This window comes from Oryx dammah, unplaced genomic scaffold, assembly GCF_014754425.2.
Source record: "Oryx dammah isolate SB20612 unplaced genomic scaffold, SCBI_Odam_1.1 HiC_scaffold_17, whole genome shotgun sequence".
Classification (NCBI taxonomy): domain Eukaryota; kingdom Metazoa; phylum Chordata; class Mammalia; order Artiodactyla; family Bovidae; genus Oryx; species Oryx dammah.
The window spans coordinates 31,474,666-31,496,502 of NW_024070201.1; the positions used below are offsets into that span (position 1 = coordinate 31,474,666).

At 44.8% G+C, this 21,837-nt stretch overlaps 1 protein-coding gene across 1 annotated transcript in view; it reads left to right on the plus strand.

Annotated features, from left to right (window-relative positions):
• SORL1 (sortilin related receptor 1) overlaps window positions 1-13,579 on the plus strand; it is a 166,267-nt gene extending 152,688 nt beyond the window's left edge. The window contains exons 44-48 of the mRNA XM_040258233.1: window positions 177-351; window positions 1,345-1,451; window positions 4,948-5,140; window positions 7,913-8,125; window positions 9,491-13,579. Of these exons, the coding sequence (XP_040114167.1) occupies window positions 177-351; window positions 1,345-1,451; window positions 4,948-5,140; window positions 7,913-8,125; window positions 9,491-9,558 (756 nt within the window). The 3' untranslated portion in view covers window positions 9,559-13,579. The remainder of the gene's footprint in view (window positions 1-176; window positions 352-1,344; window positions 1,452-4,947; window positions 5,141-7,912; window positions 8,126-9,490) is intronic.
• The last annotated feature ends 8,258 nt before the right edge of the window (window positions 13,580-21,837 follow it).

The window sequence follows — 21,837 nt, forward strand, 5'->3', positions numbered from 1 at the left end:
ATACTTGTAAAGTTGGACCTGACCACCCCAGAGGCTTCCCAGAGTCAGATGTTGTGACCCATATTTTTGGGAGTCACAGCTACTGACATACTTCTGTCACTTGGGCCGCCGCTGAACTTCAGAGTAGAAAAGGCCAGGTTTCTGATTACCATTAAGATGTCCTTTTCTTGTCCCAGTTATATGCAATTGCAGTTAAAGATCTAATAAGAAAGAGTGAGAGGAGCTACAAGGTGAAATCCCGCAACAGTACCGTGGAATACACGCTGAACAAGTTGGAGCCTGGAGGGAAATATCACATCATTGTCCAGCTGGGGAACATGAGCAAAGACTCCAGTATCAAAATTACCACGGGTAAGCTGGCGAGAGATTAGAGGCCTTCTCACACAGCAGGGCACCCTGTTGTTGCTAGGACTTCTCAAGGTGTGGCACTTCTTTTTTTTCCTCTTTTATTTTTTTGAAGACATGGGGTTTCCATCAGGACTTGCCCAGGAAGTGCAAAGATGACCCTCCATATCCTGGCTGGGGCAGAACTGTGCAGGGGTCCCAGGCTCTGGGCTGCAGGATGGTGGCAGGGGCACCATGAGCAGGATAGTAGCTGTCATTTTCTATATTCTCTGTCCCCTGTGGTCTCCCTTCCCCTAGCTGGTTTTGACATTTTCAAGAGAGTTAGGAAATGAAACTGAATCTTTGCCCCTTAAAGCCAAATGTTGCATCTTTGCTGTGTACCTAGACTGAAGTCATAGTGGTTTCTAGGGCAATATGAGATGCAGAAATGGACAGAGACCAGGAATTGGGTAATACCTTAAAGGGTGATTTGCTGGCTCAGGTCAGGTTCAAGTTCCTAGAGCAGGTAGTAAGCCCAGTTATTTGGACAGCAGACGACATCAGGAGTGACAGTATCGGAGCCTGGCAGTGTGGGCTGTGGGCCTGGAACATACTTTGTGGTCATTCCGGAGCTCTGTCTTCGGGCTGAGCTCTCTAGGCCCTCACTGAGCTCCTCTGGAATTTGGGGCAGAAAAGCAGGCTGGAACCAGAGCAGAAGTGCAGGCAGTCTTTGAACTAGTCCAGCCTCACCCCATTCCCATTTGTTTTTTACCATCTTTTGGTCTAAGGGCTACTAAATTAGACACCATCCAAATTTCTTGGCTAAAGACATTATAACAACAAAGTAGCTGTCAGTTAAAGTGTCTAGACTGCTAGGCTCTGTACTAAGTGGATATATGTGTTTTTTTTCCCCTTAACTAATTCCTTCAGGGTTGGTGTTATTTCATCAGCCTTTGATGGACAAGCAGAGACTCACACGTATAGCCACTAACTGTCTCTTTCTTCATCTTTCATTTTCAGTTTCATTATTAGCACCTGATGCCTTAAAAATCATAACAGAAAATGACCACGTCCTTCTGTTTTGGAAAAGCCTAGCTTTGAAAGAAAAGTATTTTAATGAAAGCAGGGTAAGTTCCTCCCTCCTTTTCAATGGCTTTGGAAATCTAATTGAAATGCCATTTTGGAGATGAGCTCGTTAACAGCCTGCTGGCATAGATGGAGTCCAAAGAAAGAATAGGGCAGGGGAGTGAACGTGAGAATTAAAGGACCATTTTCGATGGGATTGCTAATTAGCCAAATGTTTATACTGCCCATTAAAGATGGGAATCTCTGCACTAAGCACTTTTCAGTCGTGAACTGGTCGTCCCCTGAAAGACAGGGAAATGGGCTGGAGTCCTCGCTGTGCTTCCTAGGGCTTGACTGGGACTCAGCACCGGCACCCAGGGCCCATCTCTCCCAGGTAGTCTGAGGGCAGAGCTATGGTATGGCTTCAGTACAGGAGAACCGAGCTGCGCTGCCAACCTGGAATCCCATCAGTTTCTTTCCAGTGAACAGGAAGTGCTTGAAGGTAGTCTGTTGACATATGAAAAACACCGTGTTTTGTTGTTAGCAGGCCAATTACTGTATTCACAGCAGGAGATAGGAGGAGGCATGTGGCACCTGGAAACAGATTTGCCCCCCAAGGGTCTTGAATGAAGCTGCTTGGCTCCATTGTGAGCAGAGCATTGTGAGCTAAATAGAGACACAATAAAAATCAACAACGGCTTTTTTGGGGTATGATGTCCACAAAGACCCCAACGGCTTTAAATCATTACAGTGTAATGTCAGAAGCAAAGAGAAATTAAATGTGAAAATTCTTCACAACTCTCACAACGGTGACACATAAATGGTTAACATACATAAGTATAAAGAAGGCTTTCAAACAAATTCAAAACAGAAATACAACCCTTGAAAAATGCAGATTTGAACTGTGCACGTCCACAGATAGCCTACAGTACAGTAAGTCCCCTACACATGAACCTTCAAATTGTGAACTTCCAAAGGTGCAAACACGGGTTCACATGTCCAGTCACGTAAGTTAGTTCACATGGCTGGGGGGTTGTCACGTGTGCATCCTCTACAAGTGGTTGTGCACTTGTGTACTTTAGTGTACTGTACAGAGTGGGCTTTGCTGGTGGCTCAGATGGTAAAGAATCTGCTTCCAATGCAAGGGACCCGGGTTCAATCCCTGGGTCAGAAAGATCCCTTGGAGAAGGGAATTGGTACCCACTCCAGTATTTTTGCCTGGAGAATTCCATGGACTGAGAAGGCTGGCGGGCTACAGTCCACGGGGTTGCAAAGAGTCAGACACGACTGAGTGACTAACACTTTCACTTTTCACTGTGTAGAGTACAGTAGTACAGCATCTTTATTTCCAGCCCAGGATGTCCAGATGTGGATGGTTTAGTCGCTAAGTTGTGTCCGACTCTGCGACCCCGTGGACTCTAGCCCACCAGGCTCCTTTGTCCATGGGATTTCCCAGGCAAGAATACTGGAGTGGTTGCCATTTCCTTCTCCAGGGGGTCTTTTCGACCCAGGGATTGAACCCAGGCTACTTGCATTGCAGGCTGATTGTTCACTGACTGAGCCACGAGGGAAGCCCTGGAATGGCCAGAAGGAAGCGTAAAAGTAGTGGTATAGAGCCAATTGTGTTAGTCGGGTACCTAGGCTAATTTTGTTGAACTTAACGAACAAATTGGACTTACAGACGCACTCTCTGAATGGAACTTGTTCGTCTGTAAGGGGCTTAATATACCAGACAGTCTGCAGATAGTTGGATCCAAAGATGCAGACCACGAATCCAGAGGAAGCACTCTAAGTCATTCTCGGATTTTTGAGGCTCAGAGCCCCAACTGCCACAGTGTTCAAGGGTCAACTTATTCTCATTTTGAATAAGGTACAGGTAACAAAGTTAAAAGTTTCAAGCAACAGTGAGCAAAAGAAAATAGTTTCAGCCCCACTAGGAATCTAAACTTGCAACAAGACACAGCACTTTCACATTACATTGACAAAAGTTTTGGGGAGGGATAGTTATTCATGCATTGGAGAAGGAAATGGCAACCTACTCCAGTGTTCTTGCCTGGAGAATCCCGGGACGGCGGAGCCTGGTGGGCTGCCATCTGCGGGGTCACACAGAGTCGGACACGACTGAAGCGACTTAGCAGCAGCAGCAGTTAATAGTAAGAGGGTCATAGCTGGAAAGAGGAGGCCCCTGGGAGAATGAATGGGTTCCACCTTCTGTAGGGTACTTACAGTAGGTATCAGAAACATTGAAAATGTGACATCCTTTGATCCAGTAATCCTTCTAGGATTTTACTCTAAGGAAACAAATGTGCGTAAAGAATTTTATTTATGACAGTAATTAAAGAGATACCCTAATGCCCACCAGAAAAGGATCAGTCCAGTAAATTTTGGGTGGCTAGCGTTTGTATCATTTTCCATTTTTTTTAATACCTTTATGTGTTTTGCAAATGTCCTATATCACATATATGTTAGATAGAAGATAATAAATGCTAGTTACTAGTTTATAAACAAGGATGTAGGAGTGGGGACTCCAAGCAGGTGGTCCAGGACACCCAATTGTCCTCAGGGTGGCAGGAGCCCAGCTTTATAAAGGTTGGGCTTGCAGTCAATATTCCATTCCTATCAGAGGGTTCTGGCCTAAGCTGGATGGGTCCTTCTTCCTGCTACCTGACTTGGAGTTCAAAGAAGGTTCAGGTCAACAGAACAAGAACCAGGAGATCATGATTATGCTGTAGGGCCCAATATGTGAGTAGAGATAGAGAGGAGAAGGGGTTTTGCGGGGACAGAAGGTGCCAGTAGCTCTGATGCTGGAAAACATGGAGACTGACCTAGAAGTCTGGAAGTCAGTCCTGGTCCCAGCCAGCATGCTGGGTTCAGGCTGTTCCAAGAGGGACTTTTCCAGCACAGGAGCCAAGGACTCGCGCTGAGCCAGTCTAAGTCGGAGGCTTATTCCATACTCCCCCAGTGAGTAGATCTGAGCTGCTGCGGTGCTGCTGGGTTCAAGGCCAGGCTGGACTGGGGCTAAGATCAGCTTGGAAGAGTAGGAAAGAAAGGAGATAGGAAGTGAGCTGGCAGCTGACAGTGGAGTTCCCACAGGCTGTTTTAAGGAGCAATGTCTCATTTTCACTTTTGCAAATTCCTCTTTTTTTTTTAAACCTCGTGGCTGAAATCCGCTGCTACCTGGATTAGTCCAATCCCATTACAGTGAACTGTTGCTTTAATTGTATGGATTCTTTGTGGCATTTAAACATTCCTGGAGATGAGTGAACCGACCAGAACTTTAAAAAATCAGTGTTTGTTAAAATGACTTTTGTTTTTCCACTTCTGCTACGTGGCCCAGAAGCAGACGTGGTAGTTATTTGAGACTTTGGGGTTGAGAAAATGCCCATTTTCTGAATCTAATCTCAGTGATAATGTACAAAGAACTGGTACGAAACTCAAAGTGCTTTAACATCTATCAGTCCCTGCAGGAAGGAGCTTATATAAAGTTGTAACCTGTAACAGAAGCTGTTGGTTTCCTTGTTTAACTTCCTGAGCAGTCCCTCCTGTGTTTGTTTTCAGGGCTACGAGATACACATGTTTGATAGTGTCATGAATATCTCAGCTTACCTTGGGAATACTACTGACAATTTCTTTAAAATTTCCAACCTGAAACTGGGTCATAATTATACTTTCACTGTCCAAGCACGATGTCTTTTCGGGAGCCAGATCTGTGGGGAGCCTGCAGTCCTGCTTTATGATGAGTTGGGGTCTGGTAAGTCACTGTTGCTACCATTTCCCGGGAAGTGTATCAAGGATGTAGCATGGTTTGATGAACATGTGTGTGCGTGCTCAGACGCTTCAGTCATGTTAGACTCTTTGCGAGCCTATGAACTATAGCCCTCCAGGCTCCTCAGTCCATGGGATTCTCCAGGCAAAAATACTGGAGTGGGTTTCCATGTCCTCCTCCAGGGGATCTTCCCGACCCAGGGATCGAACCCGCATCTCATGTCTCCTGCATTGGCAGATGGGTTCTTTACCCCTAGCACCACCTGGGAAACCCTTGATGAACATGTGTCTTTCTAAAAATGCATTTGAAATATTCTTGCAGTGCTAAAGAAAATCGTTTGTGCATCAGCTTAATCAGGCATTGACTTATTTAACAAATTCTTCCCTAGTCAGGCATGCTGTGAGGTGCTAGGGTTATAAGGTGACCATATTCTGAATGTAAGTCAGAAGAAAGGAAATATTGTGTTTAAAAAGGAGATTCTATTTGAGAAGCCGTAGCTTAATGAGTTTTGTTTTTATTTTCTGGAGGACCTTTCAGAGCCTCTAATGAGCTAATATTCCCCATGATTTTCCAAGTCAGTAGATTATCTCATCACAGTGTCAGACTTCCCAGCCTTCCCTCCATCTTTGCCATCACCCTCAGATCACATCTTGAGGTCAGTCTGGGATCTCTGTCTTCTGGATGCTGACAGACAGCAGTGTGGGGCCATGCTTATGGCAAGGGAGAGGAACCTCCCATTTACACAGAAATTCTGCTCAGGTCATAATAGCTTACCCAGGATTTCAACAAATGTTTTGCCACTGGTCTATTTAGTTACATTTACTCCCAGTCAACAACCAACCAGTGCTTAAGCTCAGAATCTTATGTTAGACCTGTTGTCTGTTCCATCACCCTTCCTGGGGTGGCTTCTAGTGGAATAACCTATCCTTGGCATCTCTCTAAAAGGGGGAGAGCTTGGGACTTTCCTAGTAACGCAGTGGATGGGAACCCGCCTGACAGTGCAGGGGACGCAGGTTCCATCCCTGGGCCAGGAAGATTCCACGTGCCGAGGAGCAACTAAGCCCCTGCACCACACACAGCTGCTGAGCCCGCCCTCTAGAGCCCGAGCAATGCACCTGCTAAAGCCTGTGTGCCTAGACCCCATGCACCGCGACACGAGAAGCACTGCAATAACAACTGCAACTGGAAAATAGCCCCTGCTCGCCACAGCTAGAGAAAGCCCATGCGCAGCAGTAAAGGCCCAGCGGGGCCAAAATAGATAAATAAATAAAAACTGTAAAAGGAAACCTGGTACATCACAACCCTTTGGAGAATTGTAGCCCGTTCGCAGTTCTATAAAGTTCCTACACGAAACAACCAACCAGACTCTTGTCTTAGTGTGTCTTAAGCAGAGCCTCCTTTTTAAGTAAAACCAAGTAGCAACCTGTGAAATAGACTTTGGGGGAAAACTGCCGTGAGGACATGTGCCAGCTGCCTTTGTAAAACCAGAATTGTCAGGTGGGAGAGTTGCTCGGGTGGACGTTTCCTTGGAGCACATCCTGCCCTGTGATGCTCACATCTCCTTGGAGGTGGGTGGGGGTGGGAACGCACTCCATCTCTGTTGCCTCCGCCATGCTGGCTTCCTCTTGACTGCTCCAGCCCAGAGCTTTCCCCCAGGTTACCACTTCACAGTTGAGATTAGGTTGGGACACGTGACAGACTGGGGAGAGTTTTGTCTAGTAAAGTCAATGGTGAAGGAAATGAAAGACATGGATATTGAATTGTTATATCAGGCTTGCAGGAAATGGCTGTTCTCTGGCTCATCTTTATGGGGACCTGTTGTGATGAATCCCTGTGTAACTACTGAACTTCCCCCATGAGGAGGAGGCCTGGCCCCATCTCCTCACCCTGCACCGGGGAGCAGCGTCAAGGCTAATGAGGGTTCTCATGGAGACCAAGGAAGTCCACTTTGCTTCCTTAGCTAAAACTGACTCACATGACTGTGTTCCTGCCGTAGGCTCAGACTTTCCCCAGGATTTCTGCCATGCAAAGTCTGCCCTTTTCAGAAAGACTGGCTGAAACCCAACAGAGTCTTGTTGCTATAACCGTATCAGTACATCATGAAGCTAGTATTTGTTGAAGACAATGGGAAGGCAATATCACTCATAGGTTATAGACACCCAAAAGGCTTTGCAGAGAGCTTTTAAAAAATGTTAAATGTATATGGAAAGAGTCCCTCTTTCTCTTTGAAGTAAAAAAATAAACCTCATAAAACTTCACGAGCTGTTAAGTCAGTATTGCAGTAAAGGAATCTCGTTTGTATCACTTAATGGAGCTTCAGGTAATTGCAGTTCAGAGTGACTTTGGTGCCAAGTAGGGGGAAATAATTGCAATCTCGTTAATTAGTGGTCTGATTTCACATCCTCTTATGTAAGGCAAGCAAGTGGTCTTAAGTAATAATGCTAATGAAATCAGTGTTGATACCCCAACAAAGGTCTCCCTTCCAAGAGATTATCTAAATAACCAACGAGGCAGTGATTAGGAGCCTGATGTAATTACCGTATTTGCACGCATGAGGCCTGTCCTCCATCAGCTCGTGGTGAGGAGTTGGGAAACATTCGGATGTCACGTGTAGGAACGTGCTGCATGGGACAGGCAATTCGGGGAGCTGCTGCAGACTCTCGGCATCGTTTGGGTGGCTCGGAAGGTGAGGGGTTGCCTGGCCCTTTCTCCTGCCCTCCCATGGGAGCCTTATGGGTTGGTGTCTTGCTTTGGCAGGTGGCGATGCGTCAGTGATCCAGGCTGCCAGATCTACCGACGTAGCTGCCGTGGTGGTCCCCATCTTGTTCTTGATCCTGCTGAGCCTGGGCGTCGGGTTCGCCATCCTATACACAAAGCATCGGAGGCTGCAGAGCAGCTTCACAGCTTTCGCCAACAGCCACTACAGTTCCAGGCTGGGCTCAGCCATCTTCTCCTCAGGGGATGACCTGGGTGAGTGGGGCAGGGTGCAAAGTTCTCCTTCCTGGGGTGGACCCCACAAGGCCAGGGGCTTGCTGAGGAATTGCCTACCGTGAGCTCATCTTCTGATGCTAGCAGAGTTCTTCATTAACTGATAATCCCACTGCTTTGGGATGAATCAGTCGGAGCCCTTTATTTTGCAATTGCTTCTAAATTAAAATACCAGTCCTCTGTTCAGTGGGGGCTTCCCTGGTGGCTCAGTGGTAGAGAATGCGTCTGCCAGTGCAGGAGATGTGGGTTTGATCCCTGGTCTGGGAAGATCCCCTGGAGAAGGAAATGGCAACCCACTCCAGTATTCTTGCCTGGGAAAGCCCATGGACAGAGGAGACTGGTGGGCTACAGCCCATGGGGTCACAAAAGAGCTGGACACAGCTGAGCAACTGAACAAAACTGTTTGATAGCACGCCCAAGACAGGGAGTTCTGTCAAAGGTGGGAGCTTGCCTTGTACACAAAGGGTGGGTGGACCCTGCCTGGGCTTTGGGTGTTCCCAAAGTGGCAGCAGATTCTCAAGAATTTCTGACCCCTCTCATCCCTCACAGATGGAGGTCTGACATTTTTGGAGATGTTTGTCTTGACTGACAAAAAGCCATGCTTTCTTCATTGGTCTTTGTCTAAATTACCCTTCCCATCATGCTGTTAATCTCTCCCGTGGCTAGCACAACCTCACTGGCTGTTCTTCTTTTACGTATTGGTGGTATATTACCTGGGGAAGAGAAGGAAATGTTCCCGTTCTTATATAAATGTATGTGTGCTCAAATTCCAAAATGCTCATGGAGGAAGTAAATTACTTAATAAATATAATTAACTCATTACTGACCAGGGGATTTTTGCAAAACTAATGCCTGTGACTGGTAATTTTTATTTTGGCCAGCCAAAGATTAATTCTGGTTATTTCTTTGTGAGTTACTACAATTACTAGGTATACCTGGCACACCTGTAAAGCCTGAAGGAGCTTTTCGGCCAGCCCGGTGTGTATGAAACATACGGTGACTTTCACCATGCTGGCATAGGGTGTGGATGACTCAAACTGGGGCACCTAAGCCACTCATTCGAATTTGGGATGGATAATAAGATCCCTCCTCTTTAAATTTACTTTCCTTTTTCGGTTAAGTTAAAGCTACCCTGAGAAGAAGGTTGGCCACCTGTTGAGGGGGAGCAGGTGACCCAAGAATGTCAGAAGCTGGGCTGGTTGCAGCACTGATTCTTGTGCCTAGCTGGCTCTGCTGCTGCCTTTTCTAGGTGGGGCTTGTGATGTAGGGGTGGGGGTCAGCGGCGGGAGGTGGGGGTCAGGCAGAAGTGCCCTAGAACTCACCAGAGACTGACTGTCTTGCCTTTAGGGGAGGACGACGAAGATGCCCCGATGATAACAGGATTTTCCGACGACGTCCCCATGGTGATAGCCTGAAAGAGCTTTCCTCACTAGAAACCAAATGTTGTAAATATTTTATTTGATAAAGATAGTTGATGGTTTATTTTAAAAGATGCACTTTGAGTTGCATATGTTATTTTTATATGGGCCAAAAACAAAACAAAAAACGAAAAAAAAAAGGAAAGAAAGGAATGAATAAACTTTGTTGTAATCAACTGTGAACTTCAAACCAGGTTGATTTTAGTAACCAAATTGCTTTGATTTGATATTAATATAGTCTTACAGGGCTGTGCTTACTGGGCATGCTTTTAAGTCTGTGAGATAATTTTGGTTCAATAAATTGGCCATTCTTTTTATTTTTCTAAGACGCAGAAATGTATTTAATAAAGACTTCAAGAGAGAGTGATGGGTAGAACCCCTCCTCTTGAAAGTAAGCTCAAATTTAAATTTTTGTTTGCAGGTAGTTTATACGAAAGTGTTTGGGTGTATGAAGGGGGGACATTTCTTTTATTTCGTTAATTTATTGGGACTCTGTGTAGGGCCAGGCTTCAGTGGTCATCTGACACCACAAAATTTATGAGCACCCCCGCCTGCAGGGTTGGACGATGAAGAACAGAAGCAGTTTTGTTGCCATTCCGGAAACAATCCATTTTTATTCGCTTGTGTGTCACACGATGGTGTTTGGCAGAAGAGCCTGTTGAGTCATTGCTCCATTTCCGCTAAACAGAGCTGTAGCTTGGGAAGCCCTGCAAGCAGCACTTCTCTTATGCTAATGGATGGACTCTCGCTGCACACACCTCTGTGCAAGACGTAGCTTTCACAGCTACAAAATGATAACGCTGCTTTATTCTACACTGGTATCATTGTCATTGCAAAAAATTACTCTGGCTGTGGGAGAGAATTCTAGATCTGTGTCATGATAGCTACACTGACAGATATAGTACCTAATTTTTCCGGTTTTTTTTTGGGGGGGGGGGTATTTTATTTTATTTTGGTTTGCTTTTACTTACCACTGAAGAATCTCAAATGGAAAGGTTTATGTTTGTGTTGAGGTGGCCACTTACTGCCCTTAAAAATCCACACTGATGTATGCAGTCACTTTGAATTGGGTCAGTGCCTTCTTGCTCTTTTTTTGTTTTGTTTTAATTCTCTTCTTTCGCCTCCCTCGCCAGTACTCCTGCCCAATTTTAAGAGAAAATGCTATGCACCCTTACAGGAGATGTGTGAATTGGAGACCATTCAGTCTAGCTCACGGTAGCAGCAGCGCTAGAATTGATGTTCTTTGTAAGATAAGCTGTGCTGTATCCTTCTGCCTTTCAATGCCTCCCCTGTATTCAAACCATGGCCTCTTGGTAGGTATGTGAGATCCAGTGGGGACTGATGCCCCCTCTTGAGACCTACTGTTGTCAGCCGCAGTGTGTAGTGTTGTTGTGATGCCTACTGTATGTACCTCACTGCAGAAGTTCTTCCCAGCTGAGAGGCAGTGAGCTCTGTGGCTATCTATTCCAAAGTCATGCTTTGGCATAGTGTCCCTCACCTGCAGGCTTTGTCAAAACCCCATCTCTTTGATGCAACACATCACCCTCTCTCAAGTCTTTGCTTTCTTTTAACCAAGAGTATCATTCTTGGCTGATAACATAGTTTTATTCTACCTGGGGAGTATTGGGGAAACAAAGAGCCAATTAAAGTGTTTTTAATTAAAAAATTTTTTTATTTGTGTATATATATGTTTTGCTTGAGGAGTATTTTCAACTGTAGATGTTAGGATGTTGCGAATGGTGATAAATGACTAGCCTTCTTCCAGCATGATTTCCTTCTCTTTCCTGTGTTATGTTTTGAAAGACTGGAATTTCTTTGGCTTTACCTTGTGTCTTGCTTTGGAGTTTCATTCAAAACTCCGAGCCCTACCACCTTCCCTTTTAAATAAGCACTTTAAGTAACTGAAAGATGAATGGTCTGGTGGGAGGCAAGTCATTTCATCGAACCACTAGAAAGTCTATTTTCTTGTTTTTCTTTCCCTGCCAAATTTGGGGGGCATTTGTGAAAGCTGATATCAAAGGCGCTGAGATTTTATGTTTAGTTCTTCCTTAGGCAAGCCTTTCTACCGAGCACACGTCTCCAGCTGGCAGCTTGAGATATTTCTGAGCGTCCGAGTCTTGCTCCCAGTGCCTGCCAATGCTTAGTGCACCGTACTGTATAGACTGGCCATCACCCCTCTCCTTGGAAAATGCCACTGGGCTGTTTGAGAACAAGCAGCCTTTTAGGGCTAGAGTATTTTATATAAACAGAAGAGCTAAGTTCCCGAAGACTAAGCTAGACAGATGCAGCTATGTGTAAATTGTATATTTTTATGAACTATTGAAGCACGCACTGTCACCTCGCTCTGCATAGCTTTGTGAGGTTTTGATGTATATATGCCGTCTGTGAGAGTCCCGAGGTGGGAGGGACAAGAGGAAATGAGAGCAGAGACTCCGTGGAGCCTTTGAAGGTGACCAGATAACTGTCTTCACTGTGACCAATTGGAGCCCCTGAAGAAGGGGCTTTCATACCTCGTTGGAGATGCCACCTCCAGAGTTCACTGTACAGGATAAAAGGCTTTATTTTCTCCCAGGATGCATTAGAATGTCAGAAGCCCACATCCACGTGGATGACAACAGGCCGCCAGTGGACCACTATGATATGGCGGGCAGGGGGACTGTACACAGATTTTCTCTGGAAGCTGGTTTTGCCCCTGGATGGATTGACTGCCCCTCGAGCCTTAGGAGATGTGGGTCTGTGTGGATGAAATAACAGAGAGGAGAGTCCTGCAGAGGAGTCCAGGGAGAAGCCATGCCTATGCAGAACCTTTTCCAGACAGGTGAGATGCTCCCATGACTGCTGGCTGCCCTGGCAAGCTGGGTGTACAGTTACGAAGCTGGGTAACTGGTTGAAACTTCTGATTTGGGGAAGAAGGTGCATCTGTGTTAGTACTGTGGGATATTTTAGGGGGACACATGTGGGACACAGCTGCATGTTCATGTGTGACCCACTAGCTAAAGCTCTGCTTCAACCGCGTATGGACATTTGGGGCAGGAAGACTGGAGAACCCTTCCTCTGAGTATTCACCCAGCGGTCACTCTCCATCTAGTGAGATCAGGTTCTCAGCACTTCCCTAAGGGCAGAAACCCCATCCTGTCAGGATAGGTGGGTCACTTTCCCACTAAGAATGTCATGGTGAATCCCTGAGATGTTTCTTTTCTTTGCAGAGTTGGTGGGGGCGGGGGGTCCCTCTGAGAAAAGACCCAGGCAAGTCAGCAAACTGGATGCCACCTCCATATTGATTTTAGGAATTGACTCTGAATAAAACTCTGTGCAGAATCTCCACTCATGTGGGGATCGTATCATGACATTGCTATTGCATTATTTTTCTTGAAGTGTGTGCTGTCTTTCAGGTACAATTTTTGTGTAATTAAAGCCAGTGCGTTAAGTTTATATAGACTACTTTCTATGCAAGTCTGCGGTAGGAGCAGATAGCAAGAGACTGTGTGTGTAGTTGGGTACACGGATGATAAGCGTGTTTTCAGAAGGGGTACCCCAGTGAACACGGTTTGAGAGAGGATGGGTTGTATGTATGTTTCTGCCCACTAATTTTTAGCAGCCATATTTTGAATTAAATCATCATAGCCAAGTAACCCGAGAATGGTATTAGTTTCCTGTGTAATAGCTCAAATGGAACAAATATGAATGCTGAAATGTAACATTGTTCTCCGACATTCCATGTCATTTCTCACTTAAAACCTCACTATGAATTGTTAGAACCTTTAGGCAAAAATCGAAAGCATTTGCAGCAAAATAAAGGCCTACTCTGCTCTTCAAGTGAAACACTGTATACTTGTTTCTCTCTAAAGTGAAATTAGATATTTATGATTTCAGTTGCCTTGATAAATTTCCGATTCACTGGTTTATGCTGAAGATTTTACTCTATTGTCACACAGTCTTAAGATCATTTTTGTCTCAATGTCAACTTTTTTCACTGAATAAAAATTTAACTGGGTCAAGAAAACACTTCTTTGAAAAATCCGCTCTCTGTGCGTCTCGAGTTGTTCTTTGGAGTGCAGTGAAGATGGTTAATGTGGTCTCCAAACACCATTTGATTTGTCATGTTTTAAAAGCATGTTTATTTCATAGATGAGAGAACACTAAGACCTGGAATAATTTTGTTATTAACAAGCTGGTTCTCAGACAGTGGATCCTTGAAGAACACGATGTCTTTGTGGTGGCTGAGGAGGGGGAGGAGACGTGATGGCTGTTTGGAAGTAAATAAAATTGTTCCACAGGGGTAAAGACTAATGTGGCTCCTTAAAGCTATAACTACCTTTCCTAGGAGACGATTTGCTAAGAGGGCAATTTTCAAATCTGAGAGAAGAGATGAGAAGCAGTACGGTGAGCTGTGTGTAGAGAACACTTTTGGAAGGCTTTTGGAGGCAACGAAGTCTGAGAAGGATGCTGCACTTGCCTCTGAGTGGTGATGAAAAGCGGGTGGACCTGCAGAGTCAGGGGAGGTAGTGTGGAACAGGTGGGGCAGGGCAGGTAATCTGGTGTAACATCTTCCGGGGTGTTGCTCTTTGTTTAAATATTGAGCCAAAAATCGATTTGAAGTTTTATCATCCTGTTTGGTAGATGAGGAAACAGAGGCTCAGAGAAGTTAGGGAATTTGCTTAACCAGAAAGTCAAATGCCAAACCCATCCTTCAATAGAACAGTAGTCCTGTTCTGTATCACTGTGCCGTCTGCCTCCTGCCACCATTCAGGGTCAGGATGAACACCCTCAATCCAGTGTCTTATGCCCTGGAAAATCCCACTGGGATATCTAGTGTAGTTCTTAGGTTTCCAGGCTTAGATAGTGGGCATATGATAGTCAATCTCTTGAGGACAAATGCACCTTCAACAAGCTCATGAGACTGTTTCATGACAAAATAATGCTCATGCATGAACTAACCTCAGGAAATCGCCTGTCTCTTAGCAGGTTAGTGTGCCCCGTGCATTCTCCCCACATCGGGAGCTCTATTGGGAGGAGCCAGTTGCAACAAGAAGGTGGTTTGGTGAGCTGGGGCGCAGAGAAAAAGTGGGAGGGGGCTGGGCATAAATAGCAGTTATCCAGTGAATACTGAGTGGACAACAATGAGTGATTGACAGTCTACTAGAGAAATAATCTACTTCATATGAACTTAATATTTGAAACCTTGATACAGGTCTGGATCCATTTCTATTTAAAAAGGTCTTGCCAACTGGGTCCTTTTCTTAAAAGATATTTTTCTTTCACGTGGACAATTTTTTTAAGTCTTCATTGAACGTGTTTCATGTTTTGGTTTTTTGACAACATTGTATGTGGGATCTTAGTTCCCCTGACGGGAAGGCAAAATCTCTTAACCGCTGTACTGACAGGGCAGTCCTGCCAGTGTGGTCTTTTTTTTTTTTTTTAATTGGAGGATGATTGCTTTATTGTTTTACAGTGTTGTGTTGGTTTCTGCCATACATCAACATGAATCAGCCATAAATATACATATATCCCCCCTTTCTTGAACCACCCCCCCCACTACCAATGGGGTCTCAGTCCTTGACGTCTCTGCTGAAGTTTCCCCCGGACTGGGCTTGGGCACCGCCTGTATCTGCCACCCTGACTTATCTTTCTGTTATGCGGCTGAGTTCACGCTTCTCTGCACTAAAACATTCTATAGTGGTGTTAACTGTGCTTTCAGACTGGGCTATGATACCTTCTTGGCTTGAGAGCTGTTATTTCTCTAAGGTGATTCTGTTATGTGTTGGTTTGAAAGTAACTCTGAAAGGATCCTGGTTTTGAGTCCTTGGGCACACAGGGTAGCTCCCAAACTCTGCCTACTTGTGTCACCTGTGAATCTCCAGTTCCAGTTAAAAGCAGAAGACTACCAAGGCTGAAGCCCTAACAGCAAAGTTGAAAAGCTTATCAGAAAATGTAGACTATCAGAAAACCTCTATTAGGAGATAAAGGAATTCAACAAAAGATTTTGGGGCTATATAGTAGAGCACTTATTGGCCCCAGAGGGACAGAGTCCTACACATCCCATAGCCCATTTGATTAAAATACTAATAGTTTCCTGCTGTTTGACACCTTCTGTTTGCCAGTTGCTGTGCTAAACTCTAAAATGTTTTTTTTTTTTAATTCTAAAGTTGATCCTGTGATTTAGATAATTTTTTTAAATTAATTTTTATTGGAGTGTAGTTGCTTTACAGTTCTTCCCAGGTGGCTTGGTGGTAAGAGAATCCACCTGCCAGTGCAGGAGATGTCAGAGACACAGGTTCGATCCCTGGTCGGGAAGATCCCCTGGAGGAGGAAATGGCAACTCATTCCAGTATTCTTGCCTGGAGAATCCTGTGGGCAGAGGAGCCTGGTGGGCTACAGTCCATGGGGTCACAGAGTCGGACACAACTAAGCATGAGCATGCGTTGTGTTAGTTTCTACTGTAACAGCAACACGAATCAGCCACGTGTATGCCTGTATCCCCTCCCTTTTGGACTTTCTTACCCCTCAGGCCACCACAGTGTGCTAAGAGATGCGGACAGTTGGTCATCAGAGAGGATGAGTGACTCATCCAAGATCTCACATGTAGTAAGTGGCAGAATCAGGTTGCAAATGTAGGTTTAGTCCATTCTTACTTGTTTTCTTACTTATCATGCTACTTTGCCCTTTGGTACCATGTTAGAGGTCTGTAATAGTAACACTGTTTAAGGAATTCAAGGGTAGAGGTAATACCTTTTTAAACGATTTCCACTGGAAAGATTGAAAATGGCATTTGGAGACAGAGATAAATTTCTTTGCAAAACCATTTATGTGGAACACAGTATTCCCTACTGATGCTAGATCAATGAGCCTTTTTTTTTTATAAAACTGGGGGAAAAAAGGTTTTTTTTAAGAATTCAGTAATCAGAAACACAGTGGATTCTTTTGCTTTGTAACAACCCAGTTAGATTTTTTATCAAAATCCTTTGCATCTTGGGAAAGGATGTTCAGTGCACGTTTTCCCCCCCACCCCCCTCTTTTTTGGGCCACTTGATGTGGTTGTGGTATCTTAGTTCCCCAGCCAGGGGTGGAGCCCGGGCTCAGGGCGGTGAATGCCAAGTCCTAACCACTGGGCCGCCAGAGGGAGCCCGTGTTCGGTGCTCATTCTGCTCACCTTTATTTCTGTACATGGTGGACACACGATTGCACCATGTTCCGTTAGGGTGCTAGTTAGACTTGCACAGGACCGTTAGTGTTAGCCTCTCAGTCATTTCCGACTCTTTGCAACCCCATGGACTGTAGCCCACCAGGCTTCTCCATCCTTGGGTTTAGGGTCCCAGCAAAAGGAGGTAGCTGTCATTCTTTTCATACAACCCTAACTGGCTGGGATGCCAGTGCACCACTAATTTTTTTAAAAAAAGATTATATGTAGGGTAATTTGAACCTGCAACAATTTACAGAAAAACAATGAAATTTAAAAGTTAATGCTTTAAAAAAATGCTAATCTTATCATTGTTATGTCGCAACTCCATTTAATGACAAATGACAAGTGGTAATGTTTGGGAATATTTGTGTGAAAACAATGACATATCATACTTAAAACTCAGTATCCACAAACTCTGAGGAAGAAAAAAAGGCTTGAATTTAAATGTAAATCAGCCTTTTAGGAAATTTGCCCTTTGGTTGTATGCTCTTACATAAAGCCTTCAAGATAATTGAAGGTCTCGTATTTAAACTTTATTTTTCAGTCTCTGTAGCAGAAGCAGAATCTATTAGTTACCCAGGAATTGGTTACACCCTAGATGGTATTGAATTACCTAGGGGTATGTGTGCACATATCTTTTATGGAATTCTTCATAGGCAGTAGGTGAGCAGTGCAAGAACATCAAGCTCTTGGCTTTGTAAACACACCTTACTTAGAACACCAGACAACTTGACGACTTCCAAGAATCGGCTCATCTTCAAGGGAGGAAATTTTATTCACATTGAAATGATTCAAGGGAATGCGTTTAAGACCCTGAACACAGAATCCCCAAAAGATAGTCCAAAAACATTTTGAGTAGTGGTAGTCCTGTGGGAATAAGTCACAATAGCAAATAAGTAATTGTTTTATGCCAGGCATTGATCTGGGGGTTTCTTGTATGTGAACCCATTAAATCCTCACAATAATTCTATAAAGAGGATACTATTATTCTCATAGATAAGACAGGACTTCCTTGGTGGCTCAGTGATAAAGAATCTGCCTGCCAGTGTAGGAGATGCAGGAAATTTTGCTTTGATCCCTGGCTCAGGAAGATCTCCTGGAGAAGGAAACGGCAACCCACCCCAGTTTTCTTGCCTGGGGAATCCCGGACAGAGGAGCCTGGCAAAAGAGTCGGACACAACTTCAAGACTAGAGCAACAACAACCATAGACAAGGAAACTGAAGCACAGAAGGATTAAGAAATTTGCCCAAGTACACAACAGTAAGAGGCAGGGCTGATTTCTGAATCTGTGCTTTGAAGTCTTTCAAACACTCCAAGTGACCCTTGGAGAGCCCGATTTGGGTGTAGACATTTAGAATGTGTTTTAACCAATTTACCATTATTTTTTGGATTATAAAAGGCCTTTATACCCACTATAGAAATTTGGGGAAAATGAAAGAAGCACCAAGAAGGAAATGAGGTTTCCTGTTAATTGCAGAGATACCTTTATCACTTTACTTTATATGAGCAGTTGTGTCTGGTTACAGTTCTGTTGTGAATATGACCAAGTTCACGTGGGAGAGTTCCCAAGGCTCTGCTACTCCTGGTCAGTCTTGATTCCAACCACAAAGGTGACTTGGCAGGTCTCAAAAACAGTGATGCCCTCTTCCCCTTTGTCCCTGTAAGCAGTTTTGACACAGACATACTCTGAGGATCAGCGGCATCAGAGGACCACCAGGCCCTCAACAGCATTTTTACGTTTCATCACAGTCAAGTGCTCTGACTCATCTTCCACACTAATGAAACTCATAGGAGGGTTTGTTTGAGTCACTTCGTCATCCATGGCTCACTAAGTTTTCCCTGTTGAGGTTTTGGTTGCTTGAAATATGGGATAAACGGCTACAGTACTTCTCATCAAAGAAAATGGGCGGCTTAAGTAGACATAAGTGAGCATGAGTCAGACACATAAGCTGAAGATGCTTTGCAAACTGGTTGTCATATTGAGTGTGTTTGGTCCCTGAGTAACCAAGAAGGCTGTGTCTAAGCTTTAAAGAGGAGAAGTGGATGGTCTAAAGCAAGGTGGTGGGATCACTTTGTGAGTTTCTGGGGGATGGCGTAGGAAGAAAAGAAGGACTTGGAGGGAGATTTGGAGGTATTTAGTGTTGGATGGGTGAACACTTTCTCCATTTCAGCTGGGATGTGTTCAGTGGCAAAATAGTTTTCCTAAATATTAAACTGCATTGCCCAGATATACAGGAGCTGGAGGGTAGAACATGTGGATTTTATGTGAATAGACGCCAAGCCCCCTGTTGGCATCTCTTGTTAATATCTGCAGGTCTCTAAGATGCAGAGAGATCAGGTGGGAAGAAGAGAGAATTCTGAGGTTTGGGGCAGTTCCTGAAGGAATCAAAGTTTAATGTTAGGTCTCAAGTTCAAGGCTGGCAAGACTTTGTGATGACCTAGAGGAGTGGGACTGTAGGAGTGGGAGGGAGGCTCAAGAGGGAAGAAATATGTGTATATATGAGGCTGATTTCACATTATTGAATTATTGATTATATATTATTGATTCACATTATTGTACAGCAGAAACTAACACAACATTGTAAAGCAAGCATACTCCAATTTGAAAAATGTTACAGAACCACACAGTGGTGTAAGGTTGCACAAAATTGTGAATGTATTAAGGGCTACACTTGAATTATACACTTAAAAAGTTAATAGAATGACAAAAAAAAAATAATAAGTATACTCAGACCACAAAAGGTAAGATAACTTTTCCATTGTTCTTAAACTAGCAAGTTGCAGACCCATGATTTAAACCTAAACAGCCTAGTCCCAGAATTTATAGTTTCATTAAAATATTAATAGCAGATTCCTGGTGATAAATTAGGGACATTTAAAATTTTCTTCTCTGTGTTTTTCTAAGTTTCCTAAAATGTCTGCAATAAACGTGTCACATTTTATAACTAGGAAAAAAAAAAAAAACACCTCCCTGGCCAGTCAAGCACCTGATTGCCGGACCCCAGAGTAACACTCATTCAAAAAGTACTATTGTGGCTTCCCTGGTGGCTCAGTGGCAAAGAATCCGCCTGCCAATTCAGGAGACAGGTTCGATCCCAGGTCTGGTAAGATCCCACATGCCACGGAGCAACTAAGCCCACGCGCTGCAACTGTTGAGCCTTTGCTGAGCCCAGCCGCCGCAGGTGCTGAAGCCAGTGCACCCAGAGCCCGTGCACCACCGCAAGAGAAGCACAGCGGCGATGAGGGGCTGGCACACCGCAGCGAAGGGGAGCCCCGCTCACCACAACCAGAAAAAGCCCACTCCGCAGCAGAGAACGAGCACAGCCAGAACTAAACAGATAAATTATATATATGAAAAGAATACACCGTTCACATTAAAAAAGACAAATACTATTGGAGCACTTCCTCTAGACTACTTCCTGCATCAACCACTGGGAGAATAATGAAGACGATGGATAGGATGCTTGCCCTCTGGAGCAACAGAGAGTAAAACCTCAAGGTTGGGAAGTCGCTCATGAGTTTGTGCAGATGGCATATGTGATTTCATAAAAGTGAAAACTGAGGCCAGCTAATTGGGAAGCTAATCCATCTTAATTCTAAAAGCCTGAGGTCACGCCTATGCTAGGGGAATCCCATGACTATACTGCGGGGCGGGGGGGGAGGTTGTGGGGGTTGCGGGGGGAGGAGGCTGCAGTTCAGCTTCTAAGAGAAAGCACACTTGAGGTAGGAGAGAGTATCATTGGTTGTGTCGTGGTTCAGTCACTAAGTCGTGTCCGACTCTTTGTGACCCCTTGGACTGCAGCATGTCAGGCCTCCCTGTCCCTCACTGTCTCCCGGAGTTTGCCCAAGTGCACATCCAGTGAATCGGTGATGCCATCCAGTTATCTCACTGGTTGTGTATCCACACTTTACGAACAATGTGATGATACCTTGTTTCCTTTGAGCTACTGCTGGATCTTAGTTCCCTGACCAGGGATCGAACCTGTGGCCCCCTGCAGTAGAAGCAAGACGTCTCAACCACTGGCCTGCCAGGAAAGTCTGTAGACTTCCTCAATGGAAGGAAGGAGGAGTGGATGAATCCTAGCCCAGTTAGATACGTGTAACTGCAGAAAGAGCAGGGCAAGGGCATGGTGGCCTGCTGCTGCAGCTCTGGCCACGTGACCACAGAGACAATTTGTCCAGTCTCCTTAATGCCCCAGTTTTCTCATCCATCAAATGCAGTGGTACCAAAGCTAATGCCACAGGGTGCGGGGAGGTTTAAAGCAACAAACACACCAGAGCTTTTAGACTGGAAGATGCTGTGGGAATTTAGCTTGGACAGGTGATCAAAGGAAGGAGGCTATGTTCAGAAGATGGTAATATTAGTCCAGGCTAGTTTCTCTTGTGACTGGTTTCTGACCACCATTTGTACCATACACTTCAGTCTTACACTGATCCGCAATTGTTCCACCCAGGAAAACTTTTTCCCCTCTATAAGGCTGAGGAGAGAACTCAATTCAGAGGATGCATGTAACTCCTGTAATAGATGGGGTCAGAAAGGGAGAGCAATGTTCAGGGGGATTTTGCATGTCAGATCCTGTGGCTGCCTGATGCTTTTCACCAGGACAGGAAAGGCAGGGAGAAAACAGGGGCTGGGAAGGTTCTTGAATTATTGTTTGGACATTTAAAAAATATATTTATTTTTTATTTATTTGGCTGCACTGGGACTTGGTTGCTGCACATGGGATCTGTAGTCATGGCATGCAAACTCTTACTTGTGGCATGTGGGATCTGGTTCCCTGACCAAGGATCGAACCCAGGGCCCCTGCACTGAGAGCGTGGAGTCTTAGCCACTGAACCACCAGGAAAGTCCCTGGACATGTTAAGTCTGAAGGGCTAATGGCACATCCAAGCAGAGACGACTAGTTGATCGCTGGCTTCTTTCATTGAGCAGACATTTATTGAGTGACTACTGTGTACTAGGTGCCTTCCAGGTGCTGGAGATACTGCAGTGAACAGAGCAAGCAAAACCCCTGTGTCTGGGTGCAGCTTGGCACCTGGATGGCACTAGTAGTAAAGAATCCGCCTGCTAATGCAGGACACACAAGAGACACGG